The 13,037-nt window shown below is 46.3% G+C and overlaps 1 protein-coding gene across 1 annotated transcript; it reads left to right on the forward strand.

The window, feature by feature from the left end:
- The first annotated feature begins 12,021 nt into the window (after window positions 1-12,021).
- On the forward strand, window positions 12,022-12,591 carry LOC141042862 (uncharacterized). Its single transcript, XM_073511767.1, has one exon. It carries the CDS (start codon window positions 12,022-12,024, stop codon window positions 12,589-12,591), a length of 570 nt encoding a protein of 189 aa, XP_073367868.1.
- The last annotated feature ends 446 nt before the right edge of the window (window positions 12,592-13,037 follow it).

Raw genomic sequence — 13,037 nt, forward strand, 5'->3', positions numbered from 1 at the left:
TATTGTGGACAACATAATAGCCTGGGGCCGTCATTCCTGCACAACATGATGTTGTTCGAGAGGATGAATGGGGTCATCAAAGGATTTGTTCGTAACATGTCCCGCCCGGATGGAAGCATCGTCCAGGGCTATCTGACACAAGAGTGCATCTCTTTCTGTGAGAATTATCTATATGGCGTAGACTGGCCTGGTGTTGGTTTGCTCGTTAAGAAGCACGTTGGGAGGCTCGAAGGAGAAGGTCACTCCAACGATCGCAGGGAACTTCATGTGGCCTACTTGGATCGACGCAACGACTTTGACAGAGCAAACTTAGTAGTGCTACAACATCTAGACGAGGTAGATCCTTTTGTCACACTGCACAAAGAAACCATCGCAACGAAGTATCGTGACCGGGGGCTATGCAGGACGGATGCCGAAGTTACTAGAGAGCACAACTCCACTTTCCTGCATTGGTTCAAAGAGCATATTCTTGCTAATCTCCCGGAAGAGGGCTCTAAGGACGGATTGCTCATATACGCCTTAGCACATGGCCCCTCGGCCAACCTCATGACCTATCAGGCAGACGAAATCAACGGATACACGTTCTACACAGAGGCCAAAGATATGAACAGTGATATTTAGAACTCAGGGGTGACGATGGAATGCATGACCGGCAATGACAACGGCGCAACTGAGAGATTTTACGGAAGGTTTGAGGAGATCTGGGAGCTTGACTATTCTGGACTGCACAGCGCGACGATGTTCCATGTCAGATGGGCTAAGAATGTCGAAAGAGAAAACCGGTATTTTACTACCATGACTATAGCCGACGCCAAGAGCGCTACCGTGAACGCCATCGCAAAAATCGAGCCATGGGTACACGCTAAGCACGTGACACAATGCTTCTTCATAACCGACCCAAGCAATCCCAGTCATGTTGTCGTCAGGAGAGGCAAAAGGAACATTGTTGGAATGGATGGAGTCGCCAACGAGGAAGACTACGACCAGTACGGCAACCCGATGAGGGAAGATGACGATGACGATGACGTATACGTCAAAACAAGAATCAATACTACATTACCTAAGAAAGATCGTACTCCATGGAAAAGGAAATGTCACAATGAGGGGCTCAATTATTCATCAACGAACAAGAAGGGAAAGAAACTCACTCAAAAATGAAAACGTCGACGCTGAGAAACCGTTATCGGTCAAATGATGTAATATATATGTTCCTATTTTGTGTACACACTTAACCATTATGCATGGGTCAACTAATGTAATATATATGTTCCTCTTTTGTATACACACTTAACCATCAAATGATGCAATATATATCGCCTTAGTTATATACATTGTATCACCTTCCCTTCGTTCCTGCTCTCGGAAAAAAAAAAGGAAAAGAAAATAAAGTAAAAGAAAATAGAAGAAACAAACAGGAAAAGAAAAGAAGAGCAGTAGCTCTCGTTGGAGAAACGGGCTATAGCTACTGGTCATAGCAGTAGCGCGTTTCTGGCAACGCGCTATAGCTACGTTAGATAGCAGTAGCACTTTTTCCTAACATGCGCTATAGATACCCTAGCTATAGCGTGTTTTTTGAAAAATGCGCTACTGCTATGTGGACATAACCCCCCACGGGCTTCCCTCCTCTGCTTCTTCCCCCAAATACCACTCTCTCTTCTCCCCCCTCGTCGCTGCCGGAGCCCGTGCCCTCGCCGCGCCCCTGCCTCGAGCGCCGCCGGAGCCTTGCCCTCGCCCTCGCCGTAGTCTCTGCCTCCTCCTCCTCCTCGACCTCGTCGGAGCCCTGCCCTCGTCCTCGCCCTCACCGGAGTCTCCGTCTCCCCCGGCCCGCGTCACCTCCGACATGCCTCGGTGCCGCCGTATCCCCCTCGTCGCCGCCGGAGCCCGTGCCCTCTATAATCCCTCTCACCTCTTCTCTGCTCTCTGCTCTCTCTCTCTCTCTCTTAGTATGAACCCTAGCTATTTAGTGCTAGTTAGTATGAATTAGTACGACCCCTAGGCTATTTTTTAGTGCTAGTTAGTTAATTAGAATTAGTATGAACCCTAGTTAATTACGTAGTATGAACCCTAGTTAGAAAACAAGGACAGATTAGTGGCTATTTTTTAGTGGTAGTTAGTATGAACCCTAGGTTTCAAACTATTGCTATTTTTTGTTAAACATTTGTTGCTATTTAAGAAAACAGAATTAGTATGAAGCCTATAGTTAATTAGTTGGTATGAACTCTAGTTAAAAACAGAATTAGTTTGGGTTAAATGGATTCTAGGTATTTTAGGTGTAGTTAACAGAATTCTAGGTATTAACTTTTCTAGTTAAAGCAATTGTTGCTATTTAAATATAAAATAGAACTGATTAACCCTGGGTGAATTAGTATGAACCCTAGGACAGATTAGGCATTTTCTTCAAGTTCTATATTTTTCTTGCAGTTATATGCAAATTTGAAGTGGACATCTGATATGTGGACATGTGATGTTTGGAATTTGGACATGTGATATTTTGGACATGTGATGTTTGGAAAATGATGGTTATGTGCAGGGTAAATGATCTGAGTGGCCTATGTTTCACCGGAATTTTGATTCATTTCCATTCCGGTGAATTTCAGTCGCTCGATATGTCCACTTTTTAGCAAACGGAAATTTCCCGTGAATTTGGGCATGGCTTGTGCTAGAAAGTAGGCATATCGAGTGTCGGGATTTGCTGGGAAGCGACATTCTAGCAAACCATAGACCTTTTTTATGTCATTATTCATTTTTATTATAGTTTGAGAATTAAACAAGGAGAATTAATCATAGGAAACATGTCGAACAACGAAGAAACCGGGCCTTCTGACCACGATGCAGACGAGATGGATTATGAGGGTGAACAACAGTACCTCGACTTTTTGTCTGCTAAGCACAGTCAAGGTTTGCAGAGCGGCCTCGACGATGGTACTGACGCCGACATCGACACCGACGACGCTGGCACCGATGGAAGCGCCGAGACCGACGGGGAAGGTACCGTCACCGAAGCCTACCGAAAAGAAGAAGCAGAAGAAGCAGAGGATACGAAAACCTAACAAACTCGGCATCGGACGATTGGTGATCACAAAGATGGCCCCTGGCAAGTTTGAGCCATCAGACCCGGAAGAACCTCGCAAGTGCTACGGGAACCAAGTCGGATGCATCCTACGGGAATGCGCGAGCATCAATGACGATGACTTAATGGGTAAAGAACATTTGAGGAAGTTGCTCCTGACGAAGTTGCGCAAGAGATTCAAGTTCCTTGACCGGGATGATGGCATAGAACACACATGGGATGATCCAAAGATGAAAAAGATTAATAATCATGCCATGGGCATGTTCAACCATGATTTGGCCTCCTGGAAAGGGAGGGTGAAACGAGCTATTGAGGCCGAGGAACCCCTGTCCTAGATTCTGGAGGAAAATCCGACATTTACGGAAGAGGAGTTCCAAAAGTTCAAGGACACTTGCGTTACTCAGGAAGCCAAGGCTAAGGCTGCGAAATTCAACAGCCTTCAGCAAAGGAACACGGAGAACCAATGCCTCGGAAGCCGTGGCTACCTTGGAAAAAGGCCCATATGGGATAAGGAGGATGCGGAACGTGAAGCCGCGGGTCTCCCAGACCCCTTCGCGAAGATCACCAACCCCTTGGAACGTGACTTCATCAGGGGCCGCTACAAGTGGGACAAGGAAAAGAAGGTTTTTTACACGGACCCGATCACGAGGAAATTGATTAGAATACTAGTAATTATTCTTTTACCACCTTACATTTAGGTTCTGATCAAGTCGACTACACATTCGTAAACGGTTCATGTTCCTTCTGCAGGACAAGCAACACAAGCTTGCAGCCGAAAGCCAGTCTTCATCAATGAGGCACAAGTGGGGCACCCCTCTCAACCGGGCCTTGAACGAACTTAAGGGACTCCCTTTGGACCAGCGGCCACAATATGGACGCGTCTTCGGCGCCACGTGGAAGGTCTTTTACAATGAGGGCCCGGAGGCCAAGAAGCAGAAAAATAAGTTTAGTCAGGAGGACATCGAAGAGAAAGTGAAGCTTGCGTTCGAGAAAAAAGCAGCTAAGGACGCGAAAAAAGCAGCTAAGGAGAAAAATGAGTTGCTACAGCAGGTAGTCGATGTAGCTGTAGATGCCCGCAGAAATGATTTCGCTACTAACTTGATCCCGGCTATCATCAACTGGACGAAGTAAAATCTAGACAAGACATTAGATGATTTCCCGAGGCCCATCTTCGTTAGGAACAACTCGGTGAACAACACAACCGCACCATCACCTGCTCACGCAACCGCGCCTCCACCCGCACCCGCACCCGCTCATAGCAGTCCGTCCTTAGTCTCTGGCGCGCTAGGCGGGCCGTCGTCTTTGGATGAGCTCGACACCCTCATGGTAATTACATGTCACACCAACATATATCTAGAATATTCCGTTTTCGTTGCCTTTCAGATGTTTTACGCCACAGACATGTGTTTGCAGGCCGACAAAACCCCGTGCACCGTACTCTTCTTGATCAAAGGCTAGAAGGTGGACGTGGGAAGGCGGTGATAACGAAGCCCTTGGAACTCACGTTCCACGGCCAACAGATGCCCGGTGGGCACTTCAGGGTTACCTTGTCGAGTGTGAAATCGGGGTACGAGGATTTGCCTCCTCCAGTACGGCTAGGGGGAGAGGATGACGAGACCCCGCCGTGGCTTGGAAACTACAAGGGTTGGGTGCTGCTATAGCCGAAGAATCTTCTTCGTCTTGAGCCGGCCGAGAGCACGCCAATAACCACACATCAACAAGTAGGTATGAACACCACCACCCCGCCTATGCAATTACCAGTGCTTGTAGTGCCGGGTGAGAGCGACGGACAACGCGAGGAAGGGGGTCCAATAGTGGCTGGTGTAATCGCCCCCGTAGAACAAAGAATGGATGATGAGATGGACGAGGATGACCCTCTTCGGTTCCTCAAACAGGCGCCTATGACGACGACTTAGATATGATGAATCAGCCATAGAACGACTCGGGCTATCAGCATGCTCATGAGGAGATGGATGATCTGCCTGGGCAGGAACGTCCTAGCAGGGTTGATTGCAAGAAGTCTCTCTTCATGCAATCCTCACAGGGCACGCGTGAAGATGCTGCCTCAACACATGCTCAACTAGCCGAGGTTCGTACAGTGCTTAGCCCGACAACACTGGGGCAGGGGTTAAGGAAGGGTCTGGAAGGTCAGCCCAAGAAAAAGGAGAGGAGGAGACCGGCGAAGAAAGGCTCTGCTGCCTACAACAAGCCAAAGCACATAATAGCCAAACAGCGGATTTTGAAGAGCGTGTACCCGTCAAAGGTGCCGCCATGTTCCATGTCAAGGGCGAGCCGATGCTACCACCGAAACCGCTGGAGGCAATATCAGGGGATCTCAGGAGACTGCACGACCATGTGTTGTGGGCTGGGAAAAGCCTACTAGCCTCGAAGGATCCAGGATATTTAACATACGCGGCTCCTGTGCCTGAGGGGAAGTGCTACGTCGACACATGGCCCGCGGAGGTGTCCTTCCTGTGGTTTGAGCATATCTTTGAGATGTTTCTGACGGGGCGGCTCGATTTTACAATCCTCCGCCTTTTTGCGCTACATATGAGCTCCGTCATGAAGAGAGAACAAGTCTTGCAAATTTGTGTGGCGGATCCATACTATATGCACGAGTCCTTCTTGTGTTTCGGCGACTTTGAGCATAAATCTGCTAGGGAGTACCTCGAAAACTTCATGGTACAGAATAAGAACCAGAAAATTGTCCTCCTGCCTTATCATCCAATGTAAGTCAGTGCCGGACAACCCTTTCGTACATTTCAATCATTCCTTCTCGCTCATATGGAGAATAATTTGAGGTGTTTTTTCACCGCAGCAACGGGCACGCCATGCTTATTGTTCTTTACCCGCGAGTCTCCCATGCCGTGTATTTTGACCCTACCAAAAACTACGAGAAGAAGGACTACACCCACGTAATGAATATTCTAGATGATGCTCTCCAAGGCTTCAGCTTGAGGGGTGGCCAATTGCAGATCAGGAAACAAAGGAACAAGAAGAAGGGTTTCTCGCATAAAACTAACTTCTGCTGGATCCATGTCCCAAAACCAAGAAGGAACGATGGATTCTACCTCCTCCATCTCATGATGGAGTTCAGAAGGGATCACCAAAACCTTCGCATGGCAAGCAGAAACGATGATCATCTCCGCAAGTGAGTAGAATCTCATGGAGAAGTGGATTATAAACTTAGAGATGACTTCTTTCGCATCCAGAGGGACATTGCGACGATCATCATGAAAAAAGTCATCGAAGAGAAGGGGATGTTCCACCACGGCCCTATATCGCGAGCTGACGTCCGAACTCGCATAGGCATGCAACGTCAGGACCTCACGTCGTTCAAGAAGCTAGGGTGCATCCTCGATGATATGGAAGGATGGAAATCCTAGTGATTTATGATGTCGATGATGATGATATGTGTCGGTTGAACTTGTATACTTTCTGTAGCAATGAAACTATGTGATGTCATGGTCCCTGCCGAACTTGTGTAACACTACTTTGTTAGTTTGGGTACGATGACCTGCATACCTCTAGTTAATTAGTTTGCATACGATGAAATTGAGTTGATTATTTATGTTTACTATATGTTGCATCTAGTTGCTAACCCTTTCTTTTTCGTGTTGCTCAAGTATATTTTGTTGCATATGATTGTACATTCTTTTAATGAAGATGCATATCTAACAGATACCTAGATTCTTGATGGCGAAGAAGCAATGCTATGTCGTGTACAAAGGGAAGGTTCTCGGAGTGTACGACGAGTGGCCTGAGTGTCAGGCGCAAGTGGAGCGGGTCTCGGGCGACGGCCATAAAGGCTTCAAAAGAAGACAAGAAGCAGAAGCTAGTTACTTGAGGTTCACGCTAGCCCGAGAGGGGACTCATAACTGCCGCCTCATGTACTGCATAGTTCTGCTCTCACTCATAGTGATAGCTCTTCTCGTGTATATCATTGTTTAGATGGATGACGATGTAGTCGCAAGTATTCGAGACTTGTATCGCTATTTTCGAGATGATGACGAGAGACCACTTTGTGTTGGATGACGATTATGATGATGACATGATTTGATGAGACTATTTGTATGTGTATGCTATGATTACATTTGTATGTGTATGACATGCTAGAGATTATTGTATAAAGCATGTTCAAATGCAAAACAAATATGTAGAAACAAATCAGAAACTAATAAAACTAGAAGTAGCGAGGGGAATAAAGTTAGCAGCAGTTCGCTCTTACCAGTAGTGCGGCTTATTTTAAATCGCTGCAACTATTAGCAGTAGGGTGTTCCTATAAAGCTCGCTACTGCTACCCATGTATAGCAGTAGCGTGGGTCAAAACGCACTATTGCTACAAGTTAGCTGTAGCGCTGTATCAGTAGCGTGGGTCCCCGTGCTACTGATATACCTAAGACCCGCGCTACTGCTAGACTTTTCTTTAGTACTGGATTGAGCACCGCAAGATTGAACCCATTACAAAGCACCTCTCCCCATTGCAAGAAAAATCAATCTAGTTGGCCAAACCAAATCAATAGATCGAAGAGAAATACAAAGCTATCTTAATCATGCATAAAAGAGTTCGGAGAAGACTCAAATAATATTCATAGATAATCTGATCATAAACCCACAATTCATCGCATCTCAACAAACGCACCACAAAAGAAGATTACATCGAATAGATCTCCAAGAACATCGAGAAGAACATTGTATTGAAGATCAAAGAGAGAGAAGAAGCCATCTAGCTACTAGCTATGGACCCGTAGGTCTGTGGTAAACTACTCACACATCAGAAGAAGGGCAACAAGGTTGATGTAGAGGCCCTCCGTGATCAAATCCCCCTCCGACAGAGTACCGGAAAAGGTCTCCAGATGGGATCTCACGAGGACAGAAACTTGCGGCGGTGGAAAAGTATTTTTGGTGTGCTCTCTGGTATATGGGGAATATTTGGGTATTTATGGAGCTGAGATTAGGGTTAGAGGAGCCACGGTGGGCCCACAAGCTCGGGAGGCGCACCCCCCTAGGGCGCGGCCTCCAACCTTGTGGTCAATTCGTGTCCCTTCTAGTCTCCTCCCGAAGCTTCCTAGGTGTCTTCTGGTCCAAGAAAAATCGTCAAAAAGTTTCGTTCTGTTTGGACTCAGTTTGGTATTCATTTTCTATAAAAGACAAAAAAAAGGAAAAAACTGCAACTGCACTTAGCACTAGGTTAATAGGTTAGTCCCAAAAAATGATATAAAATAGCATAATAATGCATATAAAACATCCAAGATGGATAATATAATAACATGAAACAATAAAAAACTATAGATACGTTGGAGACGTATCACTAGGCACATCTATTTATATGTAGAGTTGCATATACTTATGGCGTGCGACCGTTTGGAATGCCAGCACAATATCTGTGAACTGATTGTGGGCCCCACTTCAAATACTAGTGACATTTCTACAAAATCTCATGCCACAAGTGTAAGACACAGTGCTGGCATGGGTATTTGTGCTGCACTAGCAATACTCCATCGATGGTGAGGATGACGGGGCCCGCATACAAATGGCGTTGCCTAAAATTCATACGCCAGCAATAAGCACATAGCTATGACGTACGATTTAAGCCGACATGGGCACTATTTAAAAAAAGTGCTGGAGTTGATAAAAAAATGTTGCGCCACCAACAAAAGTTGTGGCTAGCACTTTTTCCACTAGTGATTGGGGGAAGGTGATGGAGCTGCGCCCCGAAATAATCCAAGAATGCTCGGAAGAAAGGGTGGGGAGGCATCGAAAAACCTTGCTCGATGTGGGTGATGAGGAGGATGCGCTCGTCCCCCTGCGACGCCGGCTCGACCTCGCCCGCCTCCGGCCGCCTCATCCGTCCGCCGGAATGAGCCTCTCCTCGGCAAGCTCCTCCAATCTCCTCTTCATGACTCATGAGGGAATCCAATCCCCCACGGCACGGCCGCCGACGGGCCAGAGCTCGAAGAGCCTCCATCCGTCCGCCGTAATGAGCCTTTCCTTGGCAAGCTCCTCCAATCTCCTCTTCATGACTCGCGAGGGAATCCAATCCCCCGCGGCACGGCCCGCCGACAGGCAGGAGCTCAAAGACGCGGTCTTCCTCGCCTTCTTTGCCTTCTCCAGCTTGGCGGTGGAATCCTTCCCCATCAGCTCGAGTGCCCTAACGCAATGTTCGATGGAGGGGAGGAGATGGGGAACAGAGTGGGCGAGGGAGAAAGGGGATCCGGAATTACCCTAACCCGCCAGCTCTTTATACCACAGGGTAAAAAATCGTTTCGCGGATTCATAGTAGCAGATCCCTGGTGGGGAGATGCGGGCGCTAGACAAGGGCTTAGAGGTTTGAGAATGGATCTGGGGCGCTGGAGCTCTGGAGGCTTTGAGCAATGGTGCAAGGGGTGGAAGCATAGGCGAAAGTGGGATTACTGCCCCTTGCCGCTATAGGTCAGTAAAAGACCAAGGGTCTCTTTTACTGCGCCGGATGAATCGCCATGTTCCAATCCTTGGTGTCATTATACGTTCATGGGGTGAAACAATTTTTCATGATATCCCCCAAAATACGGAGCACCATCTCTGCGTTGATGAGGCGTGCCAATGAGAAATTTACCTCGGGCAGCAATTCCAGTTACAATAATTGGCTCGCTCAAACACTGTATGTGGTGAAGGTTTGGTAAAGGCTGTCAGGCAAGAGCACTATTGATGCCTGGGCGGCAGGCCTTCGAGGCTAAGCTATGTCAAGATTTTGGGCGCCGAGGTACGACACATAAAGCATGTGGCCGGCGGACACTCTTGTTAAGAGGAAGCTCGACAATTGCTTTCAACAGAGAAGATCTCGGGTTCACGTGAAAGCCAAAAATACTTCACAGACTTTTGTGCCATGTCAAAAATTTATTTATGTTATCCAGGACAAAAATACTTCACAGACTTTTGTACCATGTCTAATTGCATGTGTATGGGATATTTGTATAATCCACATACGAAGACAAGGGAAAAAGAGAAGTTTAGGTGATGTTCAAAAAGTCCTCTCACGTCACTTTTGGGCCAAGAGAAGATAGAGTCAAAGTCTCTCATGTTCTGGACTCAGATTCAGACTGCACATACGTACCTGACTCAAAAAGCCAAGATCTCTTTCATCCGGAGTCCGAATTGTGTGGTTTTTTGTTGGAAAGTAGATTTCGTGCTCTTTCCAACCCAATTGGATTCACCTTCAAATTCGTCTGAAGCATTGAGATATTAACAAACAGTGTGACGCTGCAGCGGAATCCGAGACAAACTACAAGTCCAAAGGTGTTGCATCACCTCTACTTGGGCCCATGTGCCTTGTACGGCCTAGGGTTGGTTTTGGGATGCCTTGGGACGTCCTCCCACCTCCTTGGTTGCCATCTCTTATTCCTATATAAGTAGATCAATCTAGTAGCTTTTTCCTTGGGATTTGTTTAGTTAAAAGTTAGCCATTGCAACTTCGTGTACTTCATTTGTGTCCAACGACCAGGCCAAGAACGCTTTCGGATCCCCACCTTTATCAATATTTCACCTATATTCGCAATATTCAGATTGCATTATCATATTCTTACTTGTTCTTCGATTGCGTGCAGGAATAGGCCTTCGTGGTCAGGTTGATCATGCTCAGGCGTGGTAAATAACCTTTCGGAGTTGGTTTATTGATTGCTAAGGCGCAACATCATTGCACGTTTGTAGTCGGATCGTCCGAGTCGTCTCCACCAAATCGATAGTTATCATCTCATTGAAAGATCAGGCCCCTTGCCTCTATCATTACGGCCCGTCGATCCCATAAGGAAGGACTCTGGAAGCCTCTAACCCAGGTGTGATCAAGACGGACACTGCCGAAGACTTGGCGTATACTTCAAGGATTGCTCCAGGTGTCGGCATGTTTATTCCTAGTTGGCAACCGACCATGTGTAACCCTAGATACCCCTGGTGCCTATATAAGCCGGAGGGTTTTAGTCTATAGGGACACAATCACAATTACCAGCCTTAGGGTTTAGAACACAACATACAATCTCGAGGTAGATCAACATGTACTCGATACTCCATCATCAATACAATCAAGCAGGACATAGGTTTTACCTCTTCGAGAGGGCCCGAAATTGGGTAAAACATCGGGCCCCTTGTCTCCTGTTACCCATCATTCCAGATCCACAGCTCGGGACCCCCTACTCGAGATCTGCCGGTTCTAGTACCGACAATTACGACTAGCTTTATTGATCTAACATAGGCATTACATCGCCCACAAGTGTCAAGACAAGGTTGCCCGGAGGCTCCTTAGTCCAACTAAGAGAGGTTCTATTACGATAAGAGTAATTATACAACACATGCATTGCTTTATTAAGAGAACGAGAACAATGTTTAAAGATGACCTTCCCAATCAAAGTAGACACATCGAAATACTCTGCAAAAATTGCCACCGCGCATCCCACCATCTAGATTGGCTGTCGTAGAAGTTTATAACATTTAACAAGTCTGATTCAGCTTCCACGCGAGGGAATCCCAAGGAGTTTGCAAACATAAGTCCATTTCTCATTGCAGCTGCATAAACCATCATCGCATTAGATGTATGTGTTATATATATGCACTGCGTAGCAAGAAAATACCTTTATCATCTTTAATAACTGCCGCTGTTGCTCCCTCTCCCTTATTTGCAAAAAGGGTTGCATGGACATTTACTTTCACGTACCCAATGTCAGGTTTCCTCCATCTCTGTGATGTAATAACATTTCTGTTAGGACTTGCTTCATGAAAATTACAGTGATTGCCAGCACCAATGTATGCCATCTCGACGATGGCGGTGGTTTGTCATCATGTGTGAGTTCTGGACGTATCCACCATAGGTACCAGCAGGCAACCATAAGCACTTGTTTCACATGTAGATTCAGATTCATTGGCAGAGTCATATCTTGATTGGTTGTACACCTATTCAGAGATGGAACTTTAAAATAAGAGCCATGAGGCAACACTTCACTAGATGGGCGAAACATACCAACGGGATATACAAAAAGGAAAAACAATGGCTCTGTACCATCATTGACGACCTCGACAAAATTGTTGAGACGCACACCTTATCTCAACAAGGGATTGAATTGAAAAATCAATCTAATGAGAAGGTTGCACGTCTTTTGCGAGAAGAGGAGATCAAATACTACCAAAGATCCAAAGCCGATTTCACTCTGATGGGTGATAGTAATACAAGATACTTCCAATTGGTCGCCAATGGGCGACATAGGAAGAAATGTATGTACAGTCTCCAACAAGAGGAGGGGCGGATCGAAGGTCAGGAGGAGCTCAAAAAGTATATCACCAACTACTACAAATCTCTGTTCGGGGCGACGATTGATGGGAACTTCACTCTTGACGAGTCCCAAACAGAAGATATTCCACAAGTCACGGCGGAAGAAAATGATATCCTTACAGCACCGTTCTCCGAAGAGGAGGTGAGAGTTGCGGTGTTCCAAATGGAACATAACAAAGCTCCAGGCCCAGATGGTTTCCCGGCAGAATTCTATCAGAATTTCTAGGATATCATCAAGTCTAACCTTTTGGAGTTGTTTAATTGTCTTCATGTCGACAGGCTTGACCTATTCAGACTTAATTTTGGCGAGATTGTCTTATTGCCAAAGATTAAGGAAGCCGAACGGATCCAACAATTCAGACCCATATGCCTCCTTAATGTCATCTTCAAAATTTTCACCAAAGTGGCTACGAATAGGTTAAACTCAGTAGCTGACCATATTGTCTGGCCATCTCAAACGGCTTTCATGCAAGGAAGAAATATACTCGATGGCGTAGTAATCCTGCATGAGACCGTCCTTGAGATGCACTGGAAAAACATGAGTGGAGTCGTATTCAAAATCGATTTTGAAAAAGCCTATGACAAGGTCAAATGGTCTTTCCTCCAACAGACCCTAAGGATGAAAGCTTTATCCGATAAATGGTTTCAGTGGATCCATAATTTTGTAACTGG

The sequence above is a fragment of the Aegilops tauschii genome, chromosome 3, assembly GCF_002575655.3.
Source record: "Aegilops tauschii subsp. strangulata cultivar AL8/78 chromosome 3, Aet v6.0, whole genome shotgun sequence".
Taxonomy (NCBI): Eukaryota; Viridiplantae; Streptophyta; class Magnoliopsida; order Poales; family Poaceae; genus Aegilops; species Aegilops tauschii.